We start from the raw sequence: 16,998 nt of genomic DNA, 5'->3' as shown, positions 1-16,998 counted from the left end.
TGCATCTGTAAAGAATCTATATTGACATAACCAAATCTTTCTCCTATGAGGTCCTCCCAATCCTGAAGAGATTAACTGACAGGCTAGCATATCTATATCTATATTTTTTTGAGAAAGTGGAAATGATAAAGTTTTTTTTTTTTTTTGAGACAGAGTTTTGCTCTTTGTTGCCCAGGCTCCTGCCTGGGAGTACAATGGTATGAATTCAGCCCACTGAAACTTCTGCCTCCTGCGTTCAAGCAATTCTCCTGTCCAAGCAGCTCAGAGTACAGGTACCTGCCACCATGCCTGGCTAATTTTCGTATTTTTAGTAGAGACAGGGTTTCACCATGTTGGCCAGGCTGGTCTCAAACTCCTGACCTCAGGTGATCCACCTGCCTTCACCTCCCAAAGTGTTGGGATTACAGGCATGAGCTTCCACCCCTGGTCGAGAAACCAAGTTTTTTTGAGACAGGGTCTCACTCTGTCGCCCAGGCTGTAGTGCATTGGTGCGATCCCAGCTTACTGCAACTTCTGCCTCTGGGTTCAAGTGATCCTGTTTTTTTTGTAGAGACAGGGTTTCACCATGTTTCCCAGGCTGGTGTCAAACTCCTAGTTGTGCTAAAGTGATCCACCTGCCTTGACCTCCCAAAGTGCTGGGATTACAGGTGTGAGCCATCGTGCCCGGCCAGAAATGAGAAACTTTATAGTCAAGTTGTATTTCCTGAAGATAAGAAGGTCCTAACAGCCTAGAATAGTAACATCTTAAAAGAGGTAGAAAGTCTGAGATTTTAAGTGGGAAATCTGTGGCACTAAACCTTATCAAATGAGTTAGGCCTTTGGGCGCGGTGGCTCATACCTGTAATCCCAGCACTCTGGGAGGCTGAAGTGAGTGGATCACGAGGTCAGGAGTTTGAGACTGTCCTGGCCAACATGGTGGAACCCCATCTCTATTAAAATACAAAAAATTAGCCAGATGTGGTGGCGGGCACCTGTAGTCCCAGCTACTCGAGAGGCTGAGGCAGGAGAATCGCTTGAACCTGGGAGGGGAGGGTTGTAGTGAGCTGAGATCATATCACTGTGCTCCAGCCTGGTGAGAGCAAGACTCTGTCTGAAAACAACAACAAAAACCCCACAAACAAGAAACGAGGGAGGCCTTAGGAGTAATTAATAAATTACCAGAACCTTTACAGTTTTTTTTTGGGGGGGTTTTGTTGGTGTTGGGGGAAGAGACCATTCACTGACTGAGTTCGTCCAACAAGAAGCCATAACTTTATTTATGATAGAAACAGTACAAATTTCAAACCAAGCTGCAGTTACTCCTTTGAGACACCAAAAAAAGTTGCTTTCACATGGTTACATTGTTAATTCCTGTAAGAGAGAAAAGATAATTAGTGGTTCTTACAGGCAAATCAGGAGAATTCAGGTCACTAAAACCTATGGCAACTCAGAAGAGGCTCTGGAATGAGGTTCCCTAACTGGCTGATATTTAGCAGAGAAAATAAAGTTATTCATAATTGGTCAGGGCAGAGGGAATCAAGGAACAAAGGCTTGAACACTTACCATAATAGCATTTACAATATCATTACTGTTGTTCTTCAGGGCTCGGACTGCCTTTGCTCTCGACACATTTGCTTGTGACATGACCAATTCTATGTCTTTAACTTCTACACCTGTTTCATCGACCTGAGAGAGGAGAGGGAAAAAGCAGTAAATTAAAGGCAAGAACAATTTCAGCAGTTCTTTGGAGTCTCCTGAATCTAGTTGATCCACGTGCCTTGGCCTCCCGAAGTGTTGGGATTACAGGTGTGAGCCATCAAGGCAGGTGACTCTAGTTGATCCACCTGCCTTGGCCTCCCAAAGTGTTGGGAGCTATATTAATAGCTCAAAATTACTTAACAGGGTTCGAGAGCCTCAACAATATAAAACCCACTCACCAGCACAAACACATTGCTATACGGCATGAGTTAAAAGTATAAAAGATTTCCTATTCCTAGTATACCTCTTCCTCTTCACTCTCCTCTTGTACAGTTGGAGTCTGTGTGTTTTCTTGAATGTTTGAGACAGCTTCACCTTGAACTTTGAATTTCTCAGCAGCTGCTAGTTGTGCTTGCTGAGATAAATCTTCGATCTACAGGGTAGAGAATATAGATCCATGTGAGTAGATCAGTCTGCAGTCATTGAAAAGGAAATCATATAGTTTCACAGTTCTCTCTGTAAACTCACTTCAGGTAACTTACTGTATAGCTTTAAACTGCTTGCCGTCATTCACAGTATGTATCACAGTATAAAAAGTAGTTGTTTAGGTTTAGAGCAGTGGTTCTTTTTTTTTTTTTTTTGAGACGGAGTTTCGCTCTTGTTACCCAGGCTGGAGTGCAATGGCGTGATCTCGGCTCACCGCAACCTCTGCCTCCTGGGTTCAGGCAATTCTCCTGCCTCAGCCTCCCGAGTAGCTGGGATTACAGGCACGTGCCACCATGCCCAGCTAATTTTTTGTATTTTTAGTAGAGACAGGGTTTCACCATGTTGACCAGGATGGTCTCGATCTCTTGACCTGGTGATCCACCTGCCTCGGCCTCCCAAAGTGCTGGGATTACAGGCTTGAGCCACCGCGCCCGGCCTAGAGCAGTGGTTCTGAACTGAGGGTAATTATGTCTCCCAGGGGGTACGTGGCAATGGAGTATTCTGGGTAATCAAAACTGGTTGCGATGCTGCTAAACATCCATAATGCACAGGTTAGCCCTCCCAAAACAGAGAACTATTGGATGCAAAATGTCAGCAGTGCTGAGGTTGAGAAACCCTGGTCTAGAGCAATTCCCAAGAAAACATTACTCACCTTGGCTTCCCCAAACACTATGTAGGTATCCGAAGCAGGGCTCTTGTAGACATCTGGTTTTGTGATGACAAAGAGGATATTCTTAGATTTCCGGATAGTGACTCTAGTAACTCCTGTAACCTGTCGAAGACCCAGTTTGGACATAGCCTAAAGAGAAAATAATATCAGGTTTTCAGCTTCTTTAGAAGCATCCTAAATAAGCAAGAAACAATACAACATCCAAAGCAATGCCTTTCCCCAGGCTAAGATAAGTTCATAAAATAGAGAATGGCTTTTCTGCCATAGTAACTTCTGTTACCTTTTTTTTTGAGACAGTTCTTGCTCTGTCACCCAGTCAGGAGTGCAGTGGTGCAATCTCAGCTCAATGTAACCTCTGCCTCCGAGGTTCAAGCAATTGCTGTGCCCCAGCCAACTCAGTAGCTGGAACTACAGGCATGTACCACCACACCGTGCTATTTGTGTGTGTGGCATTTTTAGTATAGATGGGGTTTCGCCATGTTGGCCAGGCTGGTCTTGAACTCCTGACCTCAAGTGATCCACCTGCCTTGGCCTCCCAGAGTGCTGGGATTACAGGTGTGAGACACCAACCCGGCTACTTCTGTTGCTTTACTTGTAATAACCAAAATACTACCTGTTCCCCCAAAACCTACAGAAATAGAAAAAAAAGAGTTCTTCTCTCTATAAAGGTGCTTCATGAGATCCTGAAATCCTTTTCTTTTTTTTAAATTTTATTTATTTGAGACGGAGTCTCACTCCTGTTGCCCAGCAACAAGAGCAATAGCGTGATCTCAGCTCACTGTAACCTCTGCCTTCTGGGTTCAAGCGATTCTCCTGCCTCAGCCTCCCCAGTAGCTGGGATTACAGGCACCTGCCACCACGCCCAGGTGATTTTTTGTATTTTTAGTAGAGACAGGGTTTGACTATGTTGGTCAGGCTAGTCTTGAGGCGATCTACCTGCCTCAGCCTCCCAAAGTGCTGGGATTACAGACGTAAGCCACCGCACCTGGCCCTGAAATCCTTTTCAAATAAATCTTACCTTCCGTGCCTTCTTTTCACTTCGACTCTGTTTTGCTTTACTGACGGGTTCTTCATCTATCTCAGCTGCTGCCGCCAGCTAAGAGGATAAAACAGCTGTTGGTTAACCAGAATCTAAGATCTGGATAGTACAATCTCCATGTGGTTTTTCCTTTATGAAGGGTCACAGTTCCAAATACAAAAGTTGCTCTGATCAACCCTGCTTCCTTGACCCAATTACTTATACCAGTTATTAGAGAATACCCACCTGGGCTTGTTGTGTGGTTGCCTGGGTGGAGTCCTGTTCTTCAAGCTCTGGTACTGATTCATCACTGTCAGATTCTGTTCCAGATCCTAAGATGAGAAGCAACTTTTACTACTTTATAGTAGAAATTATAAGAGAAGGTACTTCACCAACCCACCTGGACTAGAAGTCAATGGCTCATGCTAAACCTCAGAATGTTAAATGTAAACCAACTGGCTTGTGTGAAGCCAATCTGATAGCCCCTTAGTCACTAACTAGTGTATATATCTAGTAAAGACCCAGCCCTAAACCCAGAAATGAGGAGTAATCGCTAGAAAGAGCTGAGCAGTTTAATATACTGCTTTCTTTCCCTCAAGGTCTTTGTTTCTTGGCACAGGCAAATAATGACCCATATGACTCTAAATTTTACCCAATAGTCTAATTGTCCCTGAAAAGTTCTGCCAGAAGGTGCCCCCAGATACGCTTAAGTGTGTGTGTGGGGGGAAACCAATGAAATCACACGGTGGAGGCGTAACAGGTAGGGTGCTCTTCCCCTCAACTTTTAACTGGGTTGGAGGAAGTCAAAAGCAGTCATGTACACATATTCAGCCTTTTTCAAACCTTTCACCCCAGCAATGTGATCTAATCAATATAGTTAGAAGATTCTCAATGATGTTGATCTGTAACTCTAATTTTCCCAAACATAATTCATGTAAGTTTCTCTCAATTGAAAGGCCAAGCATCAGTAAAGACTACTGAGGAAAAAAAGCATATGCCTACACCATTTTCAGGCTAGGAAAAACAGGTTTCTACATTTTTATGAAAAGGGAGTCCCTGGGTAACTGGTTATTACTAAGTCTAAGAAGGGAAAAAGAAATACAAATAGTTCAATTCTCTAATATTTTAGCAAATCTCAGGTCCAGGGACAAGGTTAGTGATGTGGTAGAGATTAGAGCAAATTAAAGGTCTGGCAGGTCTTGGTTTTCAATGTCAGATCCACTAGGTAAAATAGAAGGCATGGCAGGCTTCAGGGTAGCCTGGGCCACACAAGATATACAAGGTACTACGTATCTATCTGAAGTGATGAAAACCAAGATTTGGTTTCGTATTTCTAGAACTTTTGCATTTAAAATTATCATTCTATGTTCTATGTCAAAACTCAAGCAGATTCACTGAAGAAAGCGGCGCATCACAGTGTTAGTATTGGTGGCTAGCCCCCAAGAGGGGTGTGGGCGACAGACACACCATGCACACAGCAAACCAAGGCAAATACCCTTGTTGTTCTTCATAACAGGCTGCTTGGCAGAGGGGGTTGGGACAGGGATTCCAGCAGGTTTTGGGGGGGGCATGTTGACGAGGACCGACTGGAAAGGCACTCCCCCAGAGATTGGTTCCGGGGGAATCAGAGGCGGCAGCTCATCCTCATCAGCAGGGGCTAGGGGTTTAGAGGGTGATTCCAACACCAGCCCAGGAGAGGACGGCAGAAATTGCTGTGTAGGAGGCAGAGGGGGAACTGGGGAGGAAGCAAGAGGCAGAGAGACTGGTGGGGTGGGTGCTAGAGAGACAGATGCTGTTAGAGGGATGGATGCCTGAGACTCAGGAGCAGCCAAGGGGCCCTTTGGGAAATGAGAAGCATCTTTGCCTTTTGCTGTCTTTGAAGAGCCTTTCTGAGCAGGGAGTAGAGGGGCTGGAGCCACTGTGGAAGGAGGTCCTTTAGTACCATTCTTAGCTGAGGGATCTGGGCACATAGGAGATGAAGTAGCAGAACTCTTCTTAGTCTGTGGGCCTTTCCCAGTGGGAGCTGTGATGATTGGCATACTTTCTGAAGCTGGGGCAACAGGTACTTCTTTCAGAGCTGTGGGGCCTTTCTTTGCTGGAAGCCCTTTAGATGTTTGAGGAACAGTGGCCCCGATTTTACATGTGACAGAAACTGGGGAGGTAGGAAAGTCTTTGAGGGAGGAAGGAGTCACAGGTGGCGAAGTGGGAGTCTCTTTGGGGCCTGGAGTTGCTGGGCCCTTTTTGGGGGATGGAGGAGTCACAGCTGGAGTAGTAGGGGTCTCTTTGGGAAAGGGAGAAGTCATAGTTGGGGGAATGGGGACCTCTTTATAAGAGGGAGGAGTCACTGCTGGGGGACTGGAGGTCTCTTTGGAGGATGCAGTAGCTGGGGCTTCTTTGGGGGCCGAAATTGATGGGGTCTTTTTGGAGGAGGGAAGAGTCATAGCTGGAGGAATGAGGGCCTCTTTGGGAGCTGGAATTGCTGGGGTCTTTTTAGAGAGAGGAGTCACTGTTGGGGGAGTGGGGACCTCTTTGGGGGAAGAAGGAATCACAGTTGGCAGAGTGGGGGCCCCTTTGGGGGCTGGAGTTGAGGGGGCCTTTTTGGGAGAGGAGGAAGTAGGGGGTTGTTTGGGGGCTGGAGGCTCCTTGGGGGAAAGAGGAGTCACTGCTGGGAAAGTGGGATCCCCTTTGAAGGATGGGGTAGTTGGGCCTCCTTTAGGGGAAGGAGTTGTAGCTGGGCCTCCTTTGGGGGCTGAAGTTGCTGGGGCTTTCTTGGGGGAAACAGGAGTCACTGCTGGGGGAGTGGAATCTCCTTTGGATGGGGTAGCTGGGCCTCCTCTGGGTACTGGAGTTGCTGGAGCCGTTTTAGGGGAGACAGGAATCACTGCTGGGGAAGTAGGGTCCCCTTTGGGGGAGGAAGTTGAAGCTGGGGGAGTGGGGTCCTCTTTGGAGGATGGAGTAGTTGGGCCTCCTTTAGGGGAGGGAGTTTTAGCTGGGGGATTGGGTACCCCTTTGGGGTGTGTAGCCGGGCTTCCTTTGGGGGATGGGGTAGCTGAGCCTCCTTTGGGGGCTGAAGTTGCTGGGGCCTTTTTGTGGGAGATAGGAGTCACTGCTGGGGAAGTGGAACCTCCTTTGGATGGGGTAGCTGGGCCTTCTCTGGCAACCGGAGTTGCTGGAGCCTTTTTGGGAGAGAGAGGAATCATTGCCAGGGAAGTGGAGTCCCCTTTGGGGGTTGGGGTAGCTGGGCCTCTTTTGGGGGATGGAATTGCAGCCGGGGGAGTGGGGCCCTCTTTGGAGGATGGGGTAATTGGGCCTCCTTTAGGGGAGGGAGTTGTAGCTGGGAGAGTGGGGGCCCCTCTGAGGGATGGAATAGCTGGGCTTCCTTTTGGAGAGGGAGGAGTTGCAGCTGGGAGAGTGGGGGCCCCTTTGGCAGGTGGGGCACCTGGACCTCCTTTTGGGGAGGGAGGGATTACACCTGGGGGTGTGGGGGCCCCTTTGGGGGGTGGGGTACCTGGACCTTCTTTTGGGGAGGGAGGAGTTACAGCTAGGGGAGTGGGGGCTCCTTTAGGGGGTGGGCCATCTGAGCCTCCTTTTGGGGAGGGAGGAGTTGTAGCTGGGGGAGTGGGGCCTCCTTTGGGGGATGGGGAAGCTGGGCCTCCTTTTGGGGAGGTTGAAGTTGCAGCTGGGGGAGTGGGAGCCCCTTTGGGAGGTGGGGTATCTGGATCTCCTTTTGGGGACGGAGGAGTTACAGCTGGGGGACTGGGGGCCCCTTTGGGAGGTAGGGTAGCTGGACCTCCTTTTGCAGAGGTCGGAGTTGCAGCTGGGGGAGTGGGGACCCCTTTGGGGGGTGGCATAGCTGGGCCTCCTTTTCGGGAAGAAGGAGTTGCAGCTGGGGGAGTGGGGGCCCCTTTGGGAGGTGGGGTATCTGGACTTCCTTTTGGGGAGGGAGGAGTTGTAGCTGGGGCCCCTTTGCGGGGTGGGGTAGCAGGACCTCCTTTTGGAGAGGCTGAAGTCGCAGCTAGGGGGGTGGGGGCCCCTTTAGGGGATGGCCTAGCTGTGCCTCCTTTGGGGGAGGGAGGAGTTGTAGCTGGGGGAGTGGGGGTCACTCTGGGGGATGGAGGAGCTGGGCCTCCTTTTGGGGAGGGAGGAGTTGCAGCTGGGGGAGTGGGGACCCCTTTAGGGGGCGGGGTAGCAGGACCTCCTTTTGGAGAGGCTGAAGTCGCAGCTGGGGGGGTGGGGGCCCCTTTGGGGGATGGCGTAGCTGGGCCACCTTTGGGGGAGGGAGGAGTTATAGCTGGGGGAGTGGGGATCACTCTGGGGGATGGAGTAGCTGGGTCTCCTTTGGAGGAAGAAGTTGCAGCTGGGGGTATGGGGGTCTCTTTGGGGGATGGGGTAGCGGGGCCTCCTTTGGGGACTGGAGTTGCTGTGGCCTTTTTGGGGGAGGAAGAAGTCATAGATAGAGCGGGGGCCTGTTTGGGGGCTGGGGTAGCTGGGCCCTCTCTCGGGGAGGGTGGATTCACAGCTGAAGGAATGGGAGTCTCTTTGGGGGATTGTGCTGCTCCTTTGGGAGACAGAGGAGTCACAGCTGAGGGAGTAGGGGCCCCTTTGGGGGATGGAGGAGTGGGACAATGCTTTGTATTTGGTGAGTCTTTAGAGCCTTGAAAAGAAAGACTGTTCTCTGGAAGAAGTAAAGCTTCAATTGGAGGAACAGGGGATGAGAGATTTCCAACAGGAGTATCAGGGCCAGCAGAACCCTTCTTGGTTGGAGGTCTTTTAGTCTGAGGAGATACACTAACCCCTAAAGGAGATGGGGAGTCAGCTAGGTAAGTCAGAGTTCCTTTGGAAGATGCAGTAGCAGAGGCACCAGAGTCCTCAGTTGGGCACCCTTTAGGAGACAAAGCAACAGGTGCCAGTGCTGAAGTATGAGAAATACCATCAACCTTTTTTGTACCTGGAGGAGTCCCAGCTGGGGGAAGACAGGGTGAGGGCACAGACTTGGGAATTTCAGGGGCTAGCACTAAGGTAGTCAGAGAAGCAGAGGTATTCTGGGGGGATAGAGACACAGGGTAATTTTCTGAGGCTGAAGCAACCAAGGGTAAAGTAGTAAGAGTGGAAGTACCTTCCTTAGCTGGGTGGTTTTTAGGCGCTAAAGAGACAGTTCCTTCTAGAAAAGGGCTGGCTGTAGTTGTATAAGTTGAGGTACCTTTGGCAATTGTGGGAGCCACCCCAGCAGGTTTGGCACTTTCCAAAGGAAATGCAGCCACTGCTGGGGTAGTGAGAGAGCTTTTGGGAAGCAGACCAGCAGAGTCTGGGCCTGCATAAGAATCTGTCTTGATTACAGAGGCCGGGGATTTAACACCCAGGGGAGAGGTTGTAGAGCTGGCTGGTTTACCTACAGGGAGAGGCCCTCCAAAGCTTTTCTTTGCTAGGGTGGCTTCAGGAGAAAGAGATATCTCCGGAGAAGAGGGTGTACTTTGGAAAAAAGGAGATTTTTTCTGGGCTGCATGGGCTAATGGTAATACAGTAGAGTCTTTCTTGGTGGTGAGCTCTGCCTGGGCTGGAGAGAAAGGGGCTCCTTCAGGAGAGGCAGGTACAGTTTGGAGATCTTTTTGTGTTGGAAATTTAATCAATACTGAACTGGGGAGATTTTTGAGGTCTTTAAGGTCTGGCAGAGGAGGAGAGACTGGTATCCCCAGAGTGGTTGCGACTTGAACAGAAGGCTCTTTGGGAGCCACAGGTGCCATAACCAACACAGCAGGGGAAGTTGGTTCTACATTGCCTATGGGACCTGAGGAAATTGGAGGAGAAAGACAAGTAGCTACCTCAAAGGTAGTAGGTGCTGCAGCAATAGTACAGGGGTTAGTCACCACAAGTGGGGTGGTTCCAACAGAAGAAATGGGAATCTGGGCCACTGAAGGATGATGAGTGGCATTAGGAGAGCTTCTGAGAATGAGAGAGGCTGTAGGAGATAATGAAGACGAGGTAGCTACATGTAAGGTGCCAGAAGGGCTGCAGGTTATGCTAGTGACGGTAGAGGGACCTTTGTCAACAGATGAAGCCACCACTGGAAAGGCAGCCACAGTAGCAGGAACTACCTCATTCCTGGAAGGAAGGGAAGGAATTTCAGATCTCTGAGGAGGGTAAGAGGCCCCTGTGGAAGAATTATCTGTAGAAATGGTCTTTACTGTAGGGTCTAACAAAGCACCAGAACCTGTCTGACCTAAAGGTTGGACAGAACCAAAAGAACTCTGATGTAAAGGTGCAAGATGAGAGCCCAGAGAAATGGGAAAATCTGGGGTGGTGTTGGGACCCGCAGTCTTTTGAGAAGAGGTCATCAAAGGAAGAGACTGAGTTGCAAGAGATAAGGCAGCAGGCGGACTAACAGGCCCCTTCAGGCTGAGGCTTCCTGGGTTTTGTGGAGAAGTCAGAGCTGAGGAAATGGTGGTATCTTTGACCTGAGGAGAAGTGATGGCTAGGGTAGTGGTGGGTGTTATCTGAGGACAGGAGGCCACTCCAGACTGAACAGAGGCCAAGGGAGTCACACAGTGGTAAGGAACAGCACTGACTATACCTGGAGGACTGGCGTTACCTTTCAAGTTAGGGACTACCTGAGAGGGAACTTTAATAAGATTAGTCTTTGGTTCTGGGGGAGTAATGGGAGCTGACAGAGGCATCACTGACCCCGACTCAGCTACAGCCACTGAAGGCGGTGAAGTAAGGAGGTTAGGTGGAAAAGCAGAACTCTTCTGAACTGAGTGGGGAGCCAGGGCAACCAGAGCTAAGGGAGCTGAAGAGGAAGGGGTCCCTTTCAGAGTTGGAGCTATCATGGGAGAGGCCAGAGCTAGGGCAGCTGGGGAGATGGGAGGCCCTATTAGGTTTGGTAGGAAGGTTGGGGCTTCAGGGGAAGTTCCCAAAGGTAGGGTGGTTCCAGAGGATGACTGGGGAAAAGGAACTTCAAATGGGGTCGAGGCAATAGTAGAGGGGGAAGGGAATGGGGCAGCCTGGTTAGCAGCTGACAGAGGGCACTGTTGCAGGGTGGGAGAGCAAGGAGGGGGAAGGGTAGGTCCAGGCTGCCCTAAGGCAGCAGTGACACTCAAGGCTGAAGACATAGGTAGCACAGCTGGAGAAAGGCAAAAGGAGATAAAGAAGGGGTGGGGGGGGGGGGAGAAAAAAGGTGAGTTATGCAGCCCAACTTGGTACAACATACCTCATAGGAAGCACTGGAGTTTAAATCTGACAGTCTAAGTCACCACGCAGGATTAGATAAAGGTGACAGGCACCAACAACCTTCCCCAAACATTTTTCAGGGGTGAGAAGCCATTCCTCTCCTAATTTCTCACACATCCCAAGTTCTACCAAAGCAAACCAACTATTTTAGGGTGAGGAGAACGGTCTAACAGCAGCCTATCTCTAAATGGGGAGCACAGCCCCTTGGTAGGTTGGGAACATGCTTTCTACTCTTTCCCAGTGGTGTCCTCCCCTTGCTTCCTGAAATGGACTACATTCCCAAATCTTTCTCACAGCCAATAGAATTACCACTAGAAGAACAGCTGTGCTACTCTGTCCACCCAAATATCATGAACTAACGGAAAGAGATACCAAAAAGTAGTGAGTAGTGGTAATGATGGGGAATCTGAACTGAATGAGAAAAAATGGGGTTGTATACTTTCAGACTTCCACTAGGCTAGGAAAAATCGGACTGTTAGAATAGTTTTGGGAAGCGGGTGCATTGCACAATTCAGTTCTTCCTAAAGTTGAAACTCTTCAGAATTTAATACCAAGTATTAAGTCAGTTAGCTTCTTTATACCTTACCAGTTTACTCTCAAAACCCAAACAAGAAAACCAACCATGAAATGACTGGACTAAATAGTCTCTATAAACTTTCCTAGGTGATGTTAATTCTTCAGACACCAATCCAAGATGAATTAGACCTCCAGGCAGAGAGCTTACTCACAAGGGTAAGCACTGTATTATGAATCTGTAACCTAACTTGTTAAACCAGATTGTAGTGCTATTTTGGAAGAAGAGAATTGGAAGGCCAGGCGCTGTGGCTCACACCTGTAATCCCAGCACTTTGGGAGGCCAACGCAGGTGGATCAGGAGGTCAGGAGTTCCTAACTAACATGGTGAAACCCCATCTCTACTAAAAATACAAAAATTAGCCAGGAGGCTGAGGCAGGAGAATCACTTGAACCCAGGAGGCGGAGGTTGCGGTGAGCTGAGATTGTGCCACTGCACTCCAGCCTGTGTGACAGAGAGAGACTCCGTTTCCAAAAATAAATAAATAAACAATACAGAATTGGAGTGGCGAGAATATACTGGATCCCCACTTCTTACCCTGGAATTTAAGTATTTCATTCTGTCAAAATACACCAATATTTGGCATGACAGTAAAACAGTAGACAGGTGCGGTGGCTCACGCCTGTAATCCTAGCACTTTGGGAGGCCGAGGTGGGTGGATCACCTGAGGTCAGGAGTTCAAGACCAACCTGGCCATCATGGAGAAACCCCATCTTTTAAAAAACAAAAACAAAAACAAACAAACAAAAAAACCCAGTTATCTCTGGCATTCAAGAGATAACAGAGAATTGAATCAACAAATGCTCAATGCCTAGAAATGAATGTTAAAGGAGGGGAGGGAAGCCCATAATACTAAAATTCAAATTCGAAATTCACTCAACCAGTAATTCTGAAGTTCTTATGGCATCCTACTACGGAAAAGACAAGGTGGCTCAACCTGAGAGTGGACAGGCCAAAGTCTAACGATTACAGGAAAATACTACCAAGCATATTCATCAGAATTAAAAACATGGAATGTATTTTCCTCTGAGTGGACCTCAAGATGGAATAAGGCCTCAAATACTTGCTTTGACACCATAACCAATTCCTTGAGCTTCTTTCTTCATTCTAATAGACTATCATCACAGACAAAATCCTGTGTATTTATCACTGGGGTACTCCCTTAATATAAGTCTGCTGTACAACTCGCACTATTCAGGAATACATTTAATAGCACTAAGGACTGTTTCAGAAGTAAAGGCATTAGTTTTGAAGCTTGAATCAGATTATGCTAAATTCATCTGAATTTCAAGTCTTCATATTTGCAAAATTAAGTTGCTCAATTACACAATCTCTAAAATCTCGTTTAGTACTGAAATTACAGAATCGTTAAGAGATCAGTACTTTATTTTTTCCATTCCTTAGACCCCTTGTACTCCAAAAATTTCATATTGTTTATACGCCAGCTCAGAGCTCCCCTTTCTCCTTCCTAGCAGCTGTATTAATCCTTTCAGCTGCTAAAATCAAACAGGTGGGAAGAAGCTTAATGCTTTAAACTATAAGCAAGTCTACTGTAACTCCAAAAAGGGACAGGAATTGCCCTTAAATAACAAATGAAATTTAAAAAAATATCATAAAAAGGTGAGAATGAAGATTACAGCCTGAAGATTTTCTTCATTTAGCTCTGCACAACTGACTCAGAAAGGTTAACATTTTAAGAACTTCTCACCACCTCCTCCTAAGTTTTCTACAGAGATATGTTTTAACCAGAATTTAAAATTAGCCTTCACGCTCATTAATTTCAACACTGAGGATAAAAGAAGGATTTATTTCAATCCAGGGTTTCACACAATCATGCAGGAACTATTCCAGCACACTAGAAATATCTCAACCCATAAACAAGTTATCCGACCTAGGAAGACTCTGGGGCCCAGTAGGACACATTTACCACCAGCACGCATCTCATCCAGACATGTGATAAAGGCACAATGCCAAGCTGTGCTAACTAAAACCTTGATGCAACTTGCTGACTGGAGCTTCACAAATGCTCCAGGCTCCTTGGCCTGTGTCATCCAGTTCCAATAGGTAAGAATAACCGAACCCCTTCCTTGCTCAGTTTTCCTTCGTGAGGTGGGGGTTCCACAGAAGAGCTTCTTTTGAGGCAACAGACATAACATAGAAAGCAAGCTAGAGAACTTCTAACGTCCACGAATCTTAAAAATGTATTTTTACTCTATAGTATCTCCAGGACAGTAGTTAATTTAACGGTCTACCCTCCTTGGTGAATGGGCAACCCCATCCTCTTACAAAGTGTATTTTCCCTTTGTCATTTTGCCCACCAAATGGCCTTAGGGTCAATTTTAATTAATGGCAAAAGGGGTAGGGGAACCTACCTGTCTCAGCCTGGGGCTGCGGCAACTCCTGCTCTGTAGCAGGGACGGTTTCTGTGGCTTCGCCGGGCATTTCTGAAGGAATAAAAAGGAGGCCTGAATTGACTGGAATACATTCACTTGCCCAACCCAGTTTTTAAAAGTATTCTTAAAAACTCTGCGGAGGGCTGTTAGAAAAAAATCGTGAGGGTGTTCGGGATCAACCTTCCCCAAAGAACCTGAGAATGAGAGGTAAATATGATGTGACCCTCACGTCTGTATCAAGGCCAGCAATTCCCAGTGCACTCTCAATTCGAGAAAGGATCTCAGTATGGCTTCCGATCATGGGAGACTTGAGACGCTACTGTGAACCCCCTCCAGTCCTAATACATTGCCTGTGCTCCTGGACTTCACGTTTGCCGACTTTGGGGAGCCACGAGGGGAAAGACGGTGCTGTAAGTCCAACACTTGCTTGTCACAAAGAGAACGGTGTTGGGGTTCTAAGGCTGTGACCCCTTACCCTCTCTGGATCCCGTGAAGCAGTTCCCAAAACAAGATGCACTCCGCTTCCGCCCTCAACACTGCAACTGCTCCCATCTCTGCAGGCTCGGATTCCGGGCCCGGCCCGGAGCCCTTCTACCCTGCTTTTGCCCGGACACCAACCGCAGACCCCATTTTGTCCGGAGGCCCACAGGCGAGTAGGAACCCTGTGGCCCCGTAAAGCCTCCGACTCTCCTTAACTCTCAGTCCCCGGGGCAGTTTAGCCTCAAAGAAAGGTGGATGGCAGCGGATAGAGAGTATCGGCGCAGAAAGTACTTACTGTGCAGGGAACGCGGAATCAAGATGGCGGCAGAAAGAGAGCGAGCCAGAGCGTGACCCACGCCTGTTGCAGAAGGAAGCCTGGAGCGGAGTGGGTGGGACTAGAATCCGATTCCGGGTCAAGAGCTGCCCGCAGCAACTTCCTTTGAGTGACCGTCGGGCTGTTCCCACGGCGGGGGTGGTGACAAGGACTAAATAAGGGTAAGAATTCAGAACAGGACTCGCAGGCCTGGCAGGAGCTCTCGGCTTGAAGCTACGCAGTCCTCAGTACGAAGCCGACTCCGCCCTCCGGTCCGCCAAGTAGCGACTGCGGTATTAAGGCCACTTCCGGATTTCCCTTTCTCAAATAGTGCAGGGAAGGTAAGACATTGAATAGCGAATGCTACAGAGACTGCATTCACAGCATTGGACGGTGAAAGTGACCTAGGCTAACCAATTATTTTTGGAACACACAGTGTGAAAATTAACATTTTAAAAGCTGCTGGACCCTCCCCCCCCCAAAAAAACCCCATTTTAAACCGAGAGATGTGATGAAGCACATAAAACTTCTGTTGAGATTATTGATCTAACTCGATTTATTTTTCTTGTCCTGTTCAATGACTAAAGACACTCAAACGGTCACCAGATGGCAGCGAATCATGACTGTTAAACTCTGTGACAATGTTAGTTGTACCCCTCTCAAAAACGCTGCTTGTAAACATATTCTGTAATTATGTTCCAACTTTGTATGGATAAAGTAATCCAGCTAAAAACTGTCTCTGCCTAAATAAATGAAATCTTAACTTCCCTACTTCTGAAGGCTGACCCCATTCTTTGGAGTTGGTTTTCTGGTTGGTCCATCCTCACACTGCCCTTGAATAAACTTTTTTTTTTTTTTTTTTTGGGACGGAGTTTCGCTCTTGTTACCCAGGCTGGAGTGCAATGGCGCGATCTCGGCTCACCGCAACCTCCGCCTCCTGGGTTCAAGCAATTCTCCTGCCTCAGCTTCCTGAGTAGCTGGGATTACAGGCACGCACCACCATGCCCAGCTAATTTTTTGTATTTTTAGTAGAGACGGGGTTTCACCGTGTTGACCAGGATGGTCTCGATCTCTTGACCTCGTGATCCGCCCGCCTCGGCCTCCCAAAGTGCTGGGATTACAGGCTTGAGCCACCGTGCCCGGCCTGAATAAACTCTTTAAATAGATTCTCACCCTTTTAGGTTCACAACTAATTAGGCCGCTGTTGAAATTATAAAGTTATAAAGTTGCAGATTCTCCTTCCTAGAAAAAAAGAACATAGGCACATATACAATTCCTTTGCTTGCTATTTTGGGCACTTCTTGGATTTTTCTTTTGAAACTTTGGCTTTTGTTGCCCTTGTTGGTGTGCAGTCTGCGATCTCAGATCACTGCAATCTCAGCCTTCTGGGTTCAAGCGATTCTCCTGTCTAGGCCTCCTGAGTAGCTGGGATTACAGGCATGCGCCACCACGCCTGGCTAATTTTTTGTATTTTTAGTAGAGATGGGTTTCTCTGTTGGTCAGGCTGGTCTGGAACTCCCGACCTCAGGTGATCCACCCACCTTGGCCTCCCAAAATGCTGGGATTACAGGCTTGAGCTACTGCCTGGCACTTCTTGGATATTCTAAGCTTATTCATTCTAGGTGTCTGGGACCCCACCTTAAGAAATCATACTTTGTTCGACTGTATTCTTGAAAAGTAGGATGTAAAATCAGTGTTGTGTTAATGAAAAGGCTCCCATATATTCTTGCAGCCCCACAAAAGAACTCAACAAATACATGCTGTACTTGAATTAGCTAAACCAGCCAACATTATTTTATTTATTTATTTTTTGAGGTGGAGTCTTGCTCTGTTGCCCAGGCTGGAGTGCAGTGGTGTGATCTCGGCTCACTGCAACCTCCTCCTCCTGCGTTCAAGCGATTCTCCTGTCTGAGCCTCTGGAGTAGCTGGGATTATAGGCATCCGCCACACCTGGACTCCAGACCTTAGGTGATCTGCCCACCTCAGCCTCGAAAAGCCTTGGGATTACAGGCGTGAGGCACTGTGGCTGGCCTGATTTAATAGCTTTAAAATGACTGTGGCCTGCGCCCCCCCCCCCCCCTTTTTTTTTTTTTTTTTAAAGAGATGGAGTCTTACTCTGTTGCCCAGGCTGGAGTGCAGTGGCCTGATCTTGGCAATGGTGCC

At 48.0% G+C, this 16,998-nt stretch overlaps 1 protein-coding gene across 11 annotated transcripts; it reads right to left on the bottom strand.

The window, feature by feature from the left end:
- Positions 1-1,224: 1,224 nt before the first annotated feature.
- NACA (nascent polypeptide associated complex subunit alpha) lies at positions 1,225-15,678 on the bottom strand. Of its 11 annotated transcripts, XM_032290328.1 has the most exons (12): positions 14,818-15,099; positions 14,022-14,093; positions 8,092-10,968; positions 7,025-7,230; positions 6,364-6,679; positions 5,347-6,228; positions 4,098-4,183; positions 3,852-3,929; positions 2,816-2,962; positions 1,982-2,110; positions 1,543-1,665; positions 1,225-1,350 (listed from the first exon to the last, which is right to left on the bottom strand). In XM_032290328.1, the coding sequence occupies exons 2-12, from the start codon at positions 14,089-14,091 to the stop codon at positions 1,336-1,338; spliced, it is 4,929 nt and encodes a 1,642-aa protein (XP_032146219.1). In that variant the 5' UTR covers positions 14,092-14,093; positions 14,818-15,099; the 3' UTR covers positions 1,225-1,335. The 11 variants fall into 11 exon arrangements, with proteins under 11 accessions (XP_032146219.1, XP_032146210.1, XP_032146191.1 ...); XM_032290319.1 differs by having other exon boundaries at positions 5,347-6,679; positions 14,022-14,114; positions 14,818-15,122; XM_032290300.1 differs by having other exon boundaries at positions 5,347-6,679; positions 14,818-15,117.
- Between the last annotated feature and the right edge of the window lie 1,320 nt (positions 15,679-16,998).

The sequence above is a fragment of the Sapajus apella genome, unplaced genomic scaffold, assembly GCF_009761245.1.
Source record: "Sapajus apella isolate SASKATOON/1434 unplaced genomic scaffold, GSC_monkey_1.0 scaffold2, whole genome shotgun sequence".
Taxonomy (NCBI): Eukaryota; Metazoa; Chordata; class Mammalia; order Primates; family Cebidae; genus Sapajus; species Sapajus apella.
The sequence above is the reverse complement of the archived record's forward strand: the minus strand, read 5'-3'. Positions and strand labels throughout refer to the sequence as shown.

Bases quoted from the DNA above. Each gene is read 5' to 3' on its own strand.
- NACA (XM_032290319.1), bottom strand. From the start codon at position 14,091: ATGCCCGGCGAAGCCACAGAAACCGTCCCTGCTACAGAGCAGGAGTTG. The intron at 6,680-7,024 runs CCAGCAACTCCG...CCCAGAGGAGGC, and splicing joins CTCTCTCTCCCAAAAAGGCT to CCAGCTACCCCATCCAAAGG. The intron at 3,930-4,097 runs GTGGGTATTCTC...TTATCCTCTTAG, and splicing joins CAACCACACAACAAGCCCAG to CTGGCGGCAGCAGCTGAGAT.